Here is an 18,705-nt window from a genome sequence, read left to right on the forward strand (position 1 = left end):
AATCCTCGGGCCAACTATTTTCTCTGTATACATCAATGATGCCGCTCTTGCTGCTGGTGATTCTCTGATCCACCTCCACGCAGATGACACCATTCTGTATACTTCTGGCCCTTCTTTGGACACTGTGTTAACTACCCTCCAGACGAGAATCAATGCCATACAACTCTCCTTCCGTGGCCTCCAACTACTCTTAAATGCAAGCAAAACTAAATGCATGCTCTTCAACCGATCGCTGCCCGCACCTACCCACCTGTCCAGCATCACTACTCTGGACAGTTCTGACTTAGCATATGTGGACAACTACAAATACCTAGGTGTTTGGTTAGACTGTAAACTCTCCTTCCAGGCTCACAATAAGCATCTCCAATCCAAAATTAAATCTAGAATCAGCTTCCTATTTTACAACAAAGCATCCTTCACTCATGCTGCCAAACATACCCACATGCGATGCACTTACTTGTGCCCGAGCTCGTGGGTGACGGTGAAGGCCAGCGGCAGGCCCGTGTCCTCACTGATGCTGCAGCTGCGGTGGGGCTGACACATTCCTGCCACATGAGACAGGCCCAGGGTCTCACAGGGCTTATTGATGGCCGTACAGATGTCCTTTCTGAGGAGAGGAGGGAGAGAAGACGAGAGGATGAGGGAAGGAGAGGGAAAAGGAGGAAAGAGGGAAAGAAGGAGAGAACAGAGGGAGATAAGGACTGAGACATTGTAATAAGGAGCACAACAATGACCTTTAACATCATCACTTCCTATTCTTGACATGTGTTTAATGTGCTGAATCTATCAAGACCATGACCGGTGGGATGAGTCTCTGTGGAAAAGCTACTTAAATTAAAACAATTGCAGAAAAGTACAACTCAGGAGCTCCAACTACCTTCTGAAACAGGTCCAGGGAATGTCACCAAATCTCTGGAAATATCCTTGTTGTGGCGCTGCTCAAATTAAAGTTCTGGTGGAGCCTCTAATTGCACTCGTTTGTCAAACAAAAGGGTCGTAGTTTAATGAGTGGCTTTGAGTGGAAAGCGGTCTCATCAAAGAGATGGAGCGAGGGAGGAAAAAAAGGTCTATTCAATTAAGAAGGGAAAATACAATTCGTTTCTGGTGGTAAACTACAACGAATAACAGTCAGGCCATCAATGGGAGGGGAAGGTAGGCAAAGGATCTCAAGGCTGTTTTGTTCCAGTATGGTGTTCTACACGTAATGTCTCACATTCATTCCATTCATCGTTTTAAAAGGACTGTCCTCCATGACTGAATGGTGAGGAGGAATACATTTTGGGCGTTTCGAGATAAATAAAATAGAACAAATGCTTACGGGGAGGATCACTTCCTTCAGCTTCGAGGACGGCACCGAAAGGTACTACTATTCACAAAGCACAAGTAAAGAGAGGAAAGTATACTGAACAAAAAATATAAACGCAACATGTAAAGTGTTGGCCCCGTGTTTCATGAGCTGAAATAAAATATCTCAGAAATGTTCCATGCACACAAAAAGCTTATTTATCTAAAATGATTGGGCACAAATTTGTTTACATCCTTGTCAATGAGAATTTCTCATTTGCCAAGATAATCTATCCACCTGACAGGTGTGGCGTATCAAGAAGATGATTAAACAGCATGGCCATTGCACAGGTGCACCTTGTGCTGGGGACAATAAAACCCCAATAAACTATGCAGTTTTGTCACACAACAAAATGCCACAGATGTCAATTGACTGATTTTCTTATATGAACTGTAACTCAGTAAAATCTTTGAAATAGTTGCATATTGCCTTTTATATTTTTGTTCAGTATACATCCTCTCTTCAATAGACCGCAAATGGAATTCAGCCTTGGTGGGAGTGGATTACCTGGTGAGAAGGACGGCCACGTCATGATGGACCGCGTGCTCTTCTCCCTTCACGTTAAGCCGTTTCTGCCACTTACAGAAGCTGCTCAGGCTGTTGTCAGCATGGTGGGTGATCTTCAGGTCTTCCTGCCAACCACAGGGATGTCATCGTTACGTAAGACAATGAAACATCAGATACCTTCATGAACAGGGGTGAGGTTTCCCAAAGCTGTGTAGCTTATGGCATCTGATCTCATAATGACATCATTTCCTGTTTGTAAACTGGTTCTCTGGTTGTGAGACCTTTATCTGGTCGTTGTAGAGCAGTAGTCAAGTAAACACAGGTTACACACCTTTTGTGGGAAAAAGCATTGAAAGAATAGGAAGCATTACAACCAGAGAGTTTTCCCACCAGTTTTGATTACCCCTACATCACTGCTTTAGAGGCATTTAAAAGATGTTGCTGTGTCTACTAGACAGCCATTCTAGAAAGTAATACAATTGGCCATATTATCATAGCTTTGAACTATTAGCTCTTGATGAAGAGTTAGATTCACCTTCAGTAGTCAAAACTACATTCAAGGTTCAAATGTGCACTTTCAAGCATGATTATGACAACCCATTAAGAACCATATTATGGCCAACCACAGACTTTACTCTGCGGGGATGTAAACATCGACAGTCTAGGAGTCTACCCGTAGGAAAAGGGAGCCTAAACGATATGGTTGTGTGTCAACGTATAGACACTACAGTGTCAGTGGAATATGTGAAAAAAGGAAGAACCTGTTTTTTCTTTTAATAAGTTCAAATATTTTTTTTTTTTGCAGAAGTCAGTGCAAACGAACGTGTTTCGGCGACAGGCTTAGTCAGCTTTAGACAAAGGCTTTGCCGAAATGCCTCCGTTTGCTCTGACCTCTGACCTCTGACCTGCTAAATAAATACATAAAAAATGAAAAGAAAACAGGTTCTTCCTTTTTTCAAATGTTTGCCTTTTGAAATCGGCACCCAAATACTTTTTTCGACTACAAACTTTTGAGTTGATCAGGCCAATTCCTCTTTCAAAATATAGGCATGAAACAGAGACCTCTAGAACAGTTCCAGACGATTTGGTTAGGGAATGGTTAGGAAACTTACCCTACATGCCCTTTCTCAGACTACATCATTCCCATTAGCCAGTAGCCACGACTTCAGAGAGATTTGTTTCAGCACTAGCTACACATTACACTTCCTAACACATTGTGGGAAGGGTGTAGGGGCCTATACTTCCTACACTGGGAGCCAGTGGTGTTCTGATGTAAAATGCTGTTTGAAGGATGTATCTGAAGAACTGGCTGTGATGATGACAAGGCTGAAGGATGTAACTGAGACCTTGGCTATGATGATGACGACAAGGCTGGAGGGGAAAGAGGATAGAGACAGTAGTCAGATGGGGCTAGCGCTATCCATCTCTCACTCTCTCGCTCTCGCTTTCCTTCTCTCGCTAATGAGCTTCTCTGTTATCACCCCTCCACCAACAAAGTAAATCTCTAGAATGTTGCAGTGCAATAGACAATCCTTTCCCCCAAGACTAGGATATTATGGCACAACATTACAAAGATGGACAGTGAAATAGACACTGCTTCACAGTTGAATAAACAGAAAGGCAGGTAGCAATGTACTGGCTCTCGCTCTCTCTTGTCTCTATCTCTCCCCCGTCTCAATTTCTCTCATACGGAGTCGGTCATCGCCTGCAGTCAGAACTTCCTCAGATCATTACACAAACTAATAATATTATTTTATTGTTTACGGAAAATGACATTGGAACTAGTTTAGACCAATTACCAAGAGCATAACTGCTTAGTTTCAAGCGACAATGCATGATCATACACTAGTTTTAACAAGAGTGGAATCTCGACGCCATGAAAATAAACGTAACTTCGCGACATCTTTACAATGTGCGTCACATATTCCATTTCCTCGTATGACACTGGGACTCAAGCCACTTGAATCTGTTATTGCAGCCTACTGGTGTTAGGATTTGTGATCAATTCATAATTAGCTATTTTTGTGTTACCTTGTTTGTTGTTGTGTTTTATATGGCTAAAATCGAATTAAAATATCTTGTTGTGGTCAGTCTGACAGTTTTGTTTTAGGATAAGATTAATGGTCATTGTCATTAAAGATCTGGCAGTCATTTTATGCCACAAATGAACCCTTTGTAAGTCTTTCAACACTGATTCAGTAAATGTGTCTTTAAAACGGAGCTCCATTGACAGTGGTTTGCTAATGGTGTTTTGTAACGTGCAGGCCTGAGCTGTGGTTCTCTTACCTCTTCCTTCTCCAGCAGGATCAGACGAACCACTACGATGTTGATAGGGTTTCCAATGCTGGCATCATGAAACAACCCCGACACCTGAAACAGAATGGACATGATTTAGACTCAGTGGGTTGGGCCAAAAACTTGTCCTTCTCAACAAATAGGCAATCCAGGACCATTATGTTGTATTGTCTTTCACTGAGACCACGTGTGGTATACAGTTCATATGAGGTATATCACAATAATTATAAATAAAGGACTGTCTTGTCTACTGAGGAATGTTTCCTACTACACTGGCAAGGCAAAGCAGACAGTGATGATTAGTTATACATGAGTCTGTCTGGAAAATCCCTTCAGAAACACAAAAGAATGATTGATAACTTTGGTCAACTTTTTGTTCCCTGCCTCCTGGGTGGCGCAGTGGTTAAGGGCGCTGTACTGCAGCGCTAGCTGTGCCACCAGAGACTCTGGGTTCGCGCCGAGGCTCTGTCGTAACCGACCAGGAGGTCTGTGGGGCGACGCACAATTGGCCCAGCGTCGTCCGGGTTACGGAGGGTTTGGCCGGTAGGGATATCCTTGTCTCATCGCAAACCAGCGACTCCTGTGGATGCATGACTTTCAACCTTCGTCTCTCCCGAGCCCGTACGGGTGTTGTAGCGATGAGACAAGATAGTAGCTACTAACAATTGGATACCACGAAATTGGGGAGAAAAAAGGGGGTAATTTTTTTAAAGATTTAAAAATAAAAAATAAAAATAAACTTTCTGTTCCCTGCTCCAAAGCAACAATGTGATGCAGAAAACAACATCCACGGGTCTCACTTCTGCAGATTACAGTATTAACATGCTCCATCTTTCCAGTTGAGGTTTAGGAGACAGATGGCCAGGTTATCTGAACTACACAATTACCTGGTTCAGGAGGGTATAATACTTATTTTCCTTTAGGTATTTGGAAAAGCTCTATACACACACACACACTCCTTCCCTCCCTCTCCTCATTCCTTTCATCCATCCCTTGCTCCCTCTTATCTCCCAAGCTGTTGTAGTGAATTAAGGGTTCCTTTGATTCTCTGGTAACAACAAACAACCACTGCAGGAGCAGCAGCAGCTTTCACCCGGGCTGATTAGCAACATCTTGGAGGCAGCCGCCCACACACACACACCTCAGTTTTCAGGTCACATTGTAATACACACACACACACTGGCTTTATGTTTCTAGTCCTACATTAAGTAGGGGCTCAGGAGGCTCACTGAACGGGTGCTAGGGTGCCTGGTTAAATAGAAAGTGAGAGCTCATTTTCACTAAGAACTATTTCTCTTCTCCAGGAGGAGGGAGGCATACGGCATCAGACTAATAATGTGTTTGAGCCAAGTGCTGGGTAATGCATTTAGACTGGTTTAATCAGCCCCAACTCTTCCAGGGTTACTTATACATTTAGACTGGTTTAATCAGCCCCAACTCTTCCAGGGTTACTTATACATTTAGACTGGTTTAAATCAGCCCCAACTCTTCCAGGGTTACTTATACATTAAGACTGGTTTAAATCAGCCCCAACTCTTCCAGGGTTACTTATACATTTAGACTGGTTTAATCAGCCCCAACTCTTCCAGGGTTACTTATACATTTAGACTGGTTTAATCAGCCCCAACTCTTCCAGGGTTACTTATACGTTAAGACTGGTTTAAATCAGCCCCAACTCTTCCAGGGTTACTTATACATTTAGACTGGTTTAATCAGCCCCAACTCTTCCAGGGTTACTTATACATTTAGACTGGTTTAATCAGCCCCAACTCTTCCAGGGTTACTTATACATTAAGACTGGTTTAATCAGCTCCAACTCTTCCAGGGTTACTTATACATTAAGACTGGTTTAAATCAGCCCCAACTCTTCCAGGGTTACTTATACATTTAGACTGGTTTAATCAGCCCCAACTCTTCCAGGGTTACTTATACATTAAGACTGGTTTAATCAGCCCCAACTCTTCCAGGGTTACTTATACATTAAGACTGGTTTAATCAGCCCCAACTCTTCCAGGGTTACTTATACATTAAGACTGGTTTAATCAGCTCCAACTCTTCCAGGGTTACTTATACATTAAGACTGGTTTAAATCAGCCCCAACTCTTCCAGGGTTACTTATACATTAAGACTGGTTTAAATCAGCCCCAACTCTTCCAGGGTTACTTATACATTAAGACTGGTTTAATCAGCTCCAACTCTTCCAGGGTTACTTATACATTAAGACTGGTTTAAATCAGCCCCAACTCTTCCAGGGTTACTTATACATTAAGACTGGTTTAATCAGCTCCAACTCTTCCAGGGTTACTTATACATTAAGACTGGTTTAAATCAGCCCCAACTCTTCCAGGGTTACTTATACATTTAGACTGGTTTAATCAGCCCCAACTCTTCCAGGGTTACTTATACATTAAGACTGGTTTAATCAGCCCCAACTCTTCCAGGGTTACTTATACATTAAGACTGGTTTAATCAGCCCCAACTCTTCCAGGGTTACTTATACATTAAGACTGGTTTAATCAGCTCCAACTCTTCCAGGGTTACTTATACATTAAGACTGGTTTAAATCAGCCCCAACTCTTCCAGGGTTACTTATACATTAAGACTGGTTTAAATCAGCCCCAACTCTTCCAGGGTTACTTATACATTAAGACTGGTTTAATCAGCTCCAACTCTTCCAGGGTTACTTATACATTAAGACTGGTTTAAATCAGCCCCAACTCTTCCAGGGTTACTTATACATTAAGACTGGTTTAATCAGCTCCAACTCTTCCAGGGTTACTTATACATTAAGACTGGTTTAAATCAGCCCCAACTCTTCCAGGGTTACTTATACATTAAGACTGGTTTAAATCAGCCCCAACTCTTCCAGAGTTACTTATACATTAAGACTGGTTTAATCAGCTCCAACTCTTCCAGGGTTACTTATACATTAAGACTGGTTTAAATCAGCCCCAACTCTTCCAGGGTTACTTATACATTAAGACTGGTTTAAATCAGCCCCAACTCTTCCAGGGTTACTTATACATTAAGACTGGTTTAATCAGCTCCAACTCTTCCAGGGTTACTTATACATTAAGACTGGTTTAAATCAGCCCCAACTCTTCCAGGGTTACTTATACATTAAGACTGGTTTAATCAGCTCCAACTCTTCCAGGGTTACTTATACATTAAGACTGGTTTAAATCAGCCCCAACTCTTCCAGGGTTACTTATACATTAAGACTGGTTTAATCAGCCCCAACTCTTCCAGGGTTACTTATACATTTAGACTGGTTTAATCAGCCCCAACTCTTCCAGGGTTACTTAGTCCTCGTTATGTTTAGAAGTCAAGGACCCAATGCTGACACCTTTCCTGTTCTGACTTGGAGTGTGATAAAATAGCGGACCTATCTGACGGAAAGAAGCAGACGTTCAAAATAGACGCGTTAAGGACGGCTTGTCTTGAAGTAATCCCATCTAATGAATTGTGTGGATAATTTTGAAGCTGTTGGTAGACAACCACTTGTAGCTGTCAAAGCTAGACCTATCCAATAAGGCGGTGTGAAGTCTCACACTGCAGCATAGGAACTGATGAACCTTGAACAAGCACCACACATTGTAATGACATAGACATAAAGCAGGGCTAGCCAACCCTATTCCTGGAGAACTACCCTCCTGTAGGTTTTCACTCCAACTCTGTTCCTGGAGAGCTACCCTCCTGTAGGTTTTCACTCCAACCCTGTTCCTGGAGAGCTACCCTCCTGTAGGTTTTCACTCCAACCCTATTCCTGGAGAGCTACCCTCCTGTAGGTTTTCACTCCAACCCTGTTCCTGGAGAGCTACCCTCCTGTAGGTTTTCACTCCAACCCTGTTCCTGGAGAGCTACCCTCCTGTAGGTTTTCACTCCAACCCTGTTCCTGGAGAGCTACCCTCCTGTAGGTTTTCACTCCAACCCTGTTCATGGACAGCTACCCTCCTGTAGGTTTTCACTCCAACGCTGTTCCTGGATAGCTACCCTCCTGTAGGTTTTAACTCCAACCCTGTTCCTGGAGAGCTACCCTCCTGTAGGTTTTCACTCCAACCCTATTCCTGGAGAGCTACCCTCCTGTAGGTTTTCACTCCAACCCTGTTCCTGGAGAGCTACCCTCCTGTAGGTTTTCACTCCAACTCTGTTCCTGGAGAGCTACCCTCCTGTAGGTTTTCACTTCAACCGCAGCTGTAACTAACCGGATTCAGCTAATCAACCAGGTAATTATTAGAATCAGGTGCAGTAGATTAGGGTTGGAGTGAAAAGCTACAGGACAGTAGCTCTCCAGGAACAGCCCTAAAATAAAGCAGAGTATAACACCTTAGTATGTCCTTTGCAACATAGATGTGTGCTCTATACAAAGGTTTTTAATGTGTTTGGATGTGTTCTGATCTGTTCACAACAACACTGAGTAATATTTACCTTCTCCATGGAGTCATCATTGGTCAGAGTGATGCATTGTGGTCATGGACCAAAGCTTTTGGATTTTACACTTGAGAAAATGAGTCATTACCAATACTTACAGTGGTGGTCAAAAGTATCAAATTATAGGCCTACTTCATCTGATTTAGGACCAAAAGTTGGTCCAGTGAAATTTACAAAGCCACACCAAACCGTAACCTTATGTGGGTATTGAATAATATTGGGACTTTTGAGCTGAGCTGATATTATGAACTGAGTTTCAGGGATTTGAAAAAATTCCCCTGACATTGGTCAAATCGGGATCCCCTCCGTGGAAACAATATGAACGTACATTTTTTTTAAATGTTTACTTTGACTTTGTGTGAATGTTTTTTCAAAAATTATCCTGACATTGGTCAAATCGGGATCCCCTCCGTGGAAACAATATGAACGTACATTTTTTTTAAATGTTTACTTTGACTTTGTGTGAACGTTTTTTCAAAAATGATCCTGACATTGGTCACATTGGAATCCATGACCGTCCCTTGTTGGTGTCAAACCAACTTCTAACTCTGCAGGCAGGGCTTCGTCATAGTGACATTGCAGACAGCATATCCCCAGCACAATGTATGAAGAGACTCTTTCATCATAAATGCTATTTGTCCCCGAGTCCCAGTACTTGCTCCACTGCCGAAGGCAGGGAAAGCCTTCAGTATAAAAGAGATGAAACGCATAGCTGAACAAATAGCACTGCACTGGAACTCAAATAGGCATTGTGCCTGCTGCCATGTACCCGACTGAAACAACTGGTCTATCATACTAGGTACGGTCCAGACTGTTCCCAACACGAAAGGCGTTTTGAAGTGAAACTGCACACCGCCAATGTATCTGTCGTTGTAATGCCGAGAATAAAAAGACCAGTAGTTTAGATCATCATCGAGACACATTGCTCTCTCACTAGCTGCATTTCCTTTCACCCAAAACACTATTATCATTTTGGGGAATATTTACATACTCTGTCATCCTGCATGTCAATGTAGTTTGAGGACAGCATTCCACAGAAGACAGACGGACAGCATCCCACAGAAGACAGACGGACAGTATCACGTGAGAGCTGTCGAAATACCATCTTTCTTCACCCTTTTCATGAGTTTCAACATGGCCGTCCTCACACTAGTCTAGTCAACACACTTAGACAATGGAAAGCTCCTGCATCTCCCGAGGAAGATGATGACATCTCTGTTTGTTTTGCTTCAGGGCAATTCCATGGTAACAGAATTAGGGAACTCAGATGTTTCACTTTAAAATGTACAGTCGTGGACAAAAGTTTTGAGAATGACACAAATATTAATTTCCACAAAGTCTGCTGCTTCAGTGTCTAGATATTTTTGTTAGATGTTACTATGGAAAACTGAAGTATAATTACAAGCATTTCATAAGTGTCAAAGGCTTTTAGTGACAATTACATGAGTCAATATTTGTAGTGTTGACCCTTCTTTTTCAAGACCTCTGCAATCCGCCCTGGCATGCTGTCAATTAACTTCTGAACCACATCCTGACTGATAGCAGCCCATTCTTACATAATCAATGCTTGGAGTTTGTCAGAATTTGTGGGTTTTTGTTTGTCCACCCGCCTCTTGAGGATTGACCACAAGTTCTCAATGGGATTAAAGTCTGGGGAGTTTTCTGGCCATGGACCCAAAATATCGGTTTTGCTCCCCGAGCCACTTAGTTATCACAGCCTTCTTCACAACAATTGAACCGCTCTCCTTGAAGTTCTTGATGATCCGATAAATGGTTGATTTAGGTGCAATCTTACTGGCAGCAATATCCTTGCCTGTGAAGCCCTTTTTGTGCAAAGCAATGATGACGGCACGTGTTTCCTTGCAGGCAACCATTGGCTGACAGAGGAAGAACAATGATTCCAAGCACCACCCTCCTTTTGAAGCTTCCAGTCTGTTATTCGAACTCAATCAGCATGACAGAGTGATCTCCAGCCATGTCCTCGTCAACACTCACACCTGTGTTAACGAGATAATCACTGACATGATGTCAGCTGTTCCTTTTGTAGCAGGACTGAAATGCAGTGGAAATGTTTTTGGGGGATTCAGTTCATTTGCATGGTAAAGAGGAACTTTGCAATTAATTGCAATTCATCTGATCACCCTTCATAACATTCTGGAGTTTATGCAAATTGCCATCATACAAACTGAGGCAGCAGACTTTGTTGAAAATTTATCTTTGTGTCATTATCAAAAGTTTTGGCCACGACTGTATACTAAACAAAAACGATTGATTTCAAAGTTTAACAAACCATAGAACTCGAAGCACAAGGACTGGCAATGTGTTTTTGTAAAATGTTCAGTGGAAATTGTTAAAAGTAGTTGTGCAGCATAGAGTTGTTTTTTTTACTTTGAAAATCAAATGCTTTTTGTTTGATATATATTTAAAAAGTGAAAAATCGGAGTCTCAGTGTAATTCCGTTACCGTGGAAGTGCTCTTCACTCACTGTATGATCACTACAGTCTCCCTTGACACAATAACAGGAGGCTGTGGAGTTGAAAGCAGAGGTTTGCTGGGCTGAAAACAAGACACCTGAGAGGATGTGGAGGATAATGTGTGTTTCCTCTTCTTCTTATTGTCCACTTGATCCGGTGAAGCCAGGGGAGCTCTCTGTTATTGAAATCCCCTTTCCTGATACACCGTCCTGTGCTAGCCCTCCTTGACAGCTGCAGCCGGACCCAACAGTTACTGTGTTTTGGAAAAAAGTTTCCTAATGCGCTCAACGGCAATAGAGCGAGGACGAGGTCAGATGACTTGGTCTGGCCTCCGTCCAGGAAGTGCTAAAAACACAAGGGTCAGTGCACAGGAAGTTGTAGTCATTTGGAAAATAAAAAAATATATATATATATAAAAAAGAGGGATGAGGGCTACAGGACATGGGGAAGGAGTGATAAAAGAGGGATGAGGGCTACAGGACATGGGGAAGGAGTGATAAAAGAGGGATGAGGGCTACAGGACATGGGGAAGGAGTGATAAAAGAGATGGATGAGGGCTACAGGACATGGGGAAGGAGTGATAAAAGAGGGATGAGGGCTACAGGACATGGGGAAGGAGTGATAAAAGAGGGATGAGGGCTACAGGAAATGGGGAAGGAGTGATAAAAGAGGGATGAGGGCTACAGGACATGGGGAAGGAGTGATAAAAGAGAGGGATGAGGGCTACAGGACATGGGGAAGGAGTGATAAAAGAGGGATGAGGGCTACAGGACATGGGGAAGGAGTGATAAAAGAGGGATGAGGGCTACAGGACATGGGGAAGGAGTGATAAAAGAGATGGATGAGGGCTACAGGACATGGGGAAGGAGTGATAAAAGAGGGATGAGGGCTACAGGACATGGGGAAGGAGTGATAAAAGAGGGATGAGGGCTACAGGACATGGGGAAGGAGTGATAAAAGAGGGATGAGGGCTACAGGACATGGGGAAGGAGTGATAAAAGAGAGGGATGAGGGCTACAGGACATGGGGAAGGAGTGATAAAAGAGGGATGAGGGCTACAGGACATGGGGAAGGAGTGATAAAAGAGGGATGAGGGCTACAGGACATGGGGAAGGAGCGATAAAAGAAAGGGATGAAGGCTACAGGACATGGGGAAGGAGCGATAAAAGAGAGGGATGAGGGCTACAGGACATGGGGAAGGAGTGATAAAAGAGATGGATGAGGGCTACAGGACATGGGGAAGGAGCGATAAAAGAGGGATGAGGGCTACAGGACATGGGGAAGGAGTGATAAAAGAGATGGATGAGGGTTACAGGACATGGGGAAGGAGTGATAAGAGAGGGATGAGGGCTACAGGACATGGGGAAGGAGCGATAAGAGAGGGATGAGGGCTACAGGACATGGGGAAGGAGCGATAAAAGAGATGGATGAGGGCTACAGGACATGGGGAAGGAGTGATAAAAGAGATGGATGAGGGCTACAGGACATGGGGAAGGAGCGATAAAAGAGATGGATGAGGGCTACAGGACATGGGGAAGGAGTGATAAAATAGATGGATGAGGGCTACAGGACATGGGGAAGGAGCGATAAGAGAGGGATGAGGGCTACAGGACATGGGGAAGGAGTGATAAAAGAGATGGATGAGGGCTACAGGACATGGGGAAGGAGCGATAAAAAAGATGGATGAGGGCTACAGGACATGGGGAAGGAGCGATAAAAGAGATGGATGAGGGCTACAGGACATGGGGAAGGAGCGATAAGAGAGGGATGAGGGCTACAGGACATGGGGAAGGAGTGATAAAAGAGATGGATGAGGGCTACAGGACATGGGGAAGGAGAGAAGAGAGGGATGAGGGCTACAGGACATGGGGAAGGAGCGATAAGAGATGGATGAGGGCTACAGAACATGGGGAAGGAGCGATAAGAGAGGGATGAAGGCTACAGGACATGGGGAAGGAGCGATAAAAGAGATGGATGAGGGCTACAGGACATGGGGAAGGAGCAATAAGAGAGGGATGAGGGCTACAGGACATGGGGAAGGAGTGATAAAAGAGATGGATGAGGGCTACAGGACATGGGGAAGGAGCGATAAAAGAGAGGGATGAGGGCTACAGGACATGGGGAAGGAGTGATAAAAGAGATGGATGAGGGCTACAGGACATGGGGAAGGAGTGATAAAATAGATGGATGAGGGCTACAGGGCATGGGGAAGGAGCAATAAGAGAGGGATGAGGGCTATAGGACATGGGGAAGGAGTGATAAAAGAGATGGATGAGGGCTACAGGACATGGGGAAGGAGCGATAAGAGAGGGATGAGGGCTACAGGACATGGGGAAGGAGTGATAAAAGAGATGGATGAGGGCTCCAGGACATGGGGAAGGAGTGATAAGAGGGATGAGGGCTACAGGACATGGGGAAGGAGTGATAAAAGAGATGGATGAGGGCTACAGGACATGGGGAAGGAGCGATAAGAGAGGGATGAGGGCTACAGGACATGGGGAAGGAGCAATAAATCAAAACATGTCACAATACTAACAGAACAGAGATGAGGGTGAAACACATGGAAGCATCTAGCATAGGTATTGATCCAGCCAAAATGGGATGTTTTGGATGATGTTGTTGACATGGATGTTACATAACATCGCCTACATACAGTGACAACAGAATTACTGTCAAGGCTGCAGCCTACCTAAGCAAAGAAGCTAATGTGTAAATCAAGTTATTTGAAACTTAGTTCCCTATAACTATAAGCAAGTTACTGGGATGGATTTAGAGTAGGGTCAAGAAGTTTGCACTGGAAATAAAAGAAAGGGCATTTCAGCCGACCAAAGGCTACTTCCAGCTGACACCCAGCACACTAGCCCATATTTGGTAATAGTGGGAATCAAACCCACAACTTTGGTGTTGCTGACACCCCTACCAAAAGAAAACCTAGTGAGACAGAGAGGGCTAGCAGACACGATGTTCATGACAGTCAGTACAGACGGCTAGCAGACACTTACGATGTTCATGACAGTCAGTACAGACGGCTAGCAGACACATACGATGTTCACGACAGTCAGTACAGACGGCTCGCAGACACTTACGATGTTCACGACAGCCAGTACAGACGGCTAGCAGACAATTACGATGTTCACGACAGCCAGTACAGACGGCTAGCAGACACTTACGATGTTCATGACAGTCAGTACAGACGGCTAGCAGACACTTACGATGTTCACGACAGTCAGTACAGACGGCTAGCAGACACTTACGATGTTCACGACAGCCAGTACAGACGGCTAGCAGACAATTACGATGTTCACGACAGCCAGTACAGACGGCTAGCAGACACTTACGATGTTCACGACAGTCAGTACAGACGGCTAGCAGACACTTACGATGTTCACGACAGCCAGTACAGACGGCTAGCAGACAATTACGATGTTCACGACAGCCAGTACAGACGGCTAGCAGACACTTACGATGTTCATGACAGTCAGTACAGACGGCTAGCAGACACTTACGATGTTCATGACAGCCAGTACAGATGGCTAGCAGACACAAACGATGTTCATGACAGTCAGTACAGATGGCTAGCAGACACTAACAATGTTCGTGACAGCCAGTACAGACGGCTAGCAGACACAAACGATGTTCATGACAGTCAGTACAGACGGCTAGCAGACACTTACGATGTTCATGACAGCCAGTACGTAGCTCTCCACGCCCTTGGTGCCGTGGTACTCCACCATCTTGGAATCGGCCACCACCAGCGTTTCCACCCACTTCTCCCTGCTGATGGAACGCTGGCGTATCCTCCTCTTCCTCCGCTGGCGTCTCTCCCAGCGCTCCCGTTGCCTCTCCACACGCTCCAACGCCGCAGCGGGATCTGAGGGCGGAGCCATGACAAATATTGTGGTTGTAGAGTTGTAGCTTTAGTATTGTGTTTAAAAATAGCATGGAATAAGTCAGACATGTTTTGTGTTATCCTTGATTGGTTTGAACTTCGATACACCATATATTAGTAAGGAATGTTAATGTAAAACATGTTATGTGTTTGATCAGGTCAGTTACTCCAACTATAGACAATAGTGAATTTATCCAAAACTGTACATCATATGTGTGAAAAGTCAGCTAAGTGGCAACAGCGTTAGAACCCTATACAGTACACACTGATGCATTGTGCTGAACATAACATGTACTCTATAAAGAAACATACAACAGAGACAATTCAGTCTTTTCTAAATGTCTTGAGGGAATTCAAGTGAGCGTTACGCACGCTTAACCCTGTGAGAGAGGAAGTGGGGATTTGATGCATGCTTGAGACAGAAGTTTACAGTCTGGTGGAAGAGGTTTTATTTCCCCCCTAAAATGCCTGGTAAGCCAGATGATCTTTCCTGGTTCTCTCTAGCATCCCCAGCCATCTGCAGGATATTCCAACAATTCTCTTGACCTATTCCCTGTGGGTGAAGTCAACCAAGACTCCAGTGAAGTGCACGTTCAAGTGAGTTCCAAAGAGTTATTTTCAAAATAGTTCAAGTCCCGGGGCCTGCAATGAATTCCTAATGGCATATTTACATATCTCTCTTGCATAATACTGCCTCTCGGATATTTCATCCGGCAATGTGTTTCAGGGCTTAATTAAGGCTCCTGGTATTTCAAACAGGCCCCATTGCCAGCCCAACTGTTCCTAGGCCGTCTTCCTCCACCTCTAGAGAGTGGAATTCAGTGTGTGTGTGTACAGTGTATGTGTTTGTGTGATAGATCCAGGTTGGGATAGGGATCTCTCAGTGCATCGGCCCTGTTTCAATACTTAGAAAATGCATCCTCCCTTCCATAAAGCATGACTGATCTGGCACCATCTGGATGGGTCTGGTTGGATCTGACATGTAAAATCAGTTGTTGTCAGAAGTGGGATCTTTGTTTTGTCCAATCCGACCTGGTGAGATTGGTGATTAGTTCAAGGAAGGGAAGGAAAGGTGCATCTTTAAAGTATTGGAACAGTCACATCCTCTAAGGCCTCTATAATGGAGTGTGTGATGCCAGGTCAAGACGGGAGGCTTCACCTTTGACCCCACAGGTACCGTTGGTGGTATGGTCTCCAGAGATGGGCTGTACCAACTGGCTTTGGGTGGGGGAGGTGTGGCGCTTGTAGATAATGTGGACTTGTGGTGCCGTCAACTCATCACTAGACCGCTCCAATGGCCGGATAAAGAACTCCTCCTGGGACAGCTTGAACAGCCCAGTCTACAGAGGGAGGTAGGTCAGTGTTGCTTTTGTTATGAGAAAAACATAGTGATCATATTGTACAGGGAGAAAGGGCATCAGAATTGCATTATGATTATTTGATTTATTTAAATGGTCCTAAGCAAGGACATTCTATGGGGTGAAAGTGAGGTCAAAATGTATTATACAGTATATGAGAAATATAGTGATCCTATTGTACAGGGAGAAAGTTGGTCAGAAATGCTTTATTCATACAAACAAATACAGTCCTAAGCAAGCACATTGTTTGGGTAGAAAGAGGGGAATAAAACAGTAAAACACATTCTACTGGGAGAACAACTGCTTTGATATGGGAAGAATAGAGTTAGCACATTCTACTGGGAGAACAACTGCTTTGATATGGGAAGAATAGAGTTAGCACATTCTACTGGGAGAACAACTGCTTTGATATGGGAAGAATAGAGTTAGCACATTCTACTGGGAGAACAACTGCTTTGATATGGGAAGAATAGAGTTAGCACATTCTACTGGGAGAACAACTGCTTTGATATGGGAAGAATAGAGTTAGCACATTCTACTGGGAGAACAACTGCTTTGATATGGGAAGAATAGAGTTAGCACATTCTACTGGGAGAACAACTGCTTTGATATGGGAAGAATAGAGTTAGCACATTCTACTGGGAGAACAACTGCTTTGATATGGGAAGAATAGAGTTAGCACATTCTACTGGGAGAACAACTGCTTTGATATGGGAAGAATAGAGTTAGCACATTCTACTGGGAGAACAGCTGCTTTGATATGGGAAGAATAGAGTTAGCACATTCTACTGGGAGAACAACTGCTTTGATATGGGAAGAATAGAGTTAGCACATTCTACTGGGAGAACAACTGCTTTGATATGGGAAGAATAGAGTTAGCACATTCTACTGGGAGAACAGCTGCTTTGATATGGGAAGAATAGAGTTAGCACATTCTACTGGGAGAACAGCTGCTTTGATATGGGAAGAATAGAGTTAGCACATTCTACTGGGAGAACAACTGCTTTGATATGGGAAGAATAGAGTTAGCACATTCTACTGGGAGAACAACTGCTTTGATATGGGAAGAATAGAGTTAGCACATTCTACTGGGAGAACAACTGCTTTGATATGGGAAGAACACAGCACATTCTACTGGGAGAACAGCTGCTTTGATATGGGAAGAATAGAGTTAGCACATTCTACTGGGAGAACAACTGCTTTGATATGGGAAGAACACAGCACATTCTACTGGGAGAACAACTGCTTTGATATGGGAAGAATAGAGTTAGCACATTCTACTGGGAGAACAGCTGCTTTGATATGGGAAGAATAGAGTTAGCACATTCTACTGGGAGAACAGCTGCTTTGATATGGGAAGAACACAGCACATTCTACTGGGAGAACAGCTGCTTTGATATGGGAAGAATAGAGTTAGCACATTCTACTGGGAGAACAACTGCTTTGATATGGGAAGAACACAGCACATTCTACTGGGAGAACAACTGCTTTGATATGGGAAGAATAGAGTTAGCACATTCTACTGGGAGAACAACTGCTTTGATATGGGAAGAACACAGCACATTCTACTGGGAGAACAGCTGCTTTGATATGGGAAGAATAGAGTTAGCACATTCTACTGGGAGAACAACTGCTTTGATATGGGAAGAATAGAGTTAGCACATTCTACTGGGAGAACAGCTGCTTTGATATGGGAAGAATAGAGTTAGCACATTCTACTGGGAGAACAACTGCTTTGATATGGGAAGAATAGAGTTAGCACATTCTACTGGGAGAACAACTGCTTTGATATGGGAAGAATAGAGTTAGCACATTCTACTGGGAGAACAGCTGCTTTGATATGGGAAGAATAGAGTTAGCACATTCTACTGGGAGAACAACTGCTTTGATATGGGAAGAATAGAGTTAGCACATTCTACTGGGAGAACAACTGCTTTGATATGGGAAGAATAGAGTTAGCACATTCTACTGGGAGAACAGCTGCTTTGATATGGGAAGAATAGAGTTAGCACATTCTACTGGGAGAACAGCTGCTTTGATATGGGAAGAATAGAGTTAGCACATTCTACTGGGAGAACAACTGCTTTGATATGGGAAGAATAGAGTTAGCACATTCTACTGGGAGAACAACTGCTTTGATATGGGAAGAATAGAGTTAGCACATTCTACTGGGAGAACAACTGCTTTGATATGGGAAGAACACAGCACATTCTACTGGGAGAACAGCTGCTTTGATATGGGAAGAATAGAGTTAGCACATTCTACTGGGAGAACAACTGCTTTGATATGGGAAGAACACAGCACATTCTACTGGGAGAACAACTGCTTTGATATGGGAAGAATAGAGTTAGCACATTCTACTGGGAGAACAGCTGCTTTGATATGGGAAGAATAGAGTTAGCACAT

General features: G+C 43.7%; 1 protein-coding gene across 1 annotated transcript in view; it reads right to left on the reverse strand.

Annotated features, from left to right (window-relative positions):
* Window positions 1–18,705, reverse strand: part of adamts7 (ADAM metallopeptidase with thrombospondin type 1 motif 7) — a 172,360-nt gene that overhangs the window by 141,609 nt on the left and 12,046 nt on the right. The window contains exons 3-7 of the mRNA XM_090223052.1: window positions 16,101–16,281; window positions 14,727–14,923; window positions 4,139–4,222; window positions 1,853–1,977; window positions 458–607 (exon numbers count right to left, since the gene is read on the reverse strand). Coding sequence (XP_090079178.1) covers window positions 458–607; window positions 1,853–1,977; window positions 4,139–4,222; window positions 14,727–14,923; window positions 16,101–16,281 — 737 coding nt within the window. The remainder of the gene's footprint in view (window positions 1–457; window positions 608–1,852; window positions 1,978–4,138; window positions 4,223–14,726; window positions 14,924–16,100; window positions 16,282–18,705) is intronic.

This window comes from Oncorhynchus mykiss, chromosome 26 (genome assembly GCF_057628025.1).
Source record: "Oncorhynchus mykiss isolate SJ-2025 chromosome 26, ASM5762802v1, whole genome shotgun sequence".
Taxonomy (NCBI): domain Eukaryota; kingdom Metazoa; phylum Chordata; class Actinopteri; order Salmoniformes; family Salmonidae; genus Oncorhynchus; species Oncorhynchus mykiss.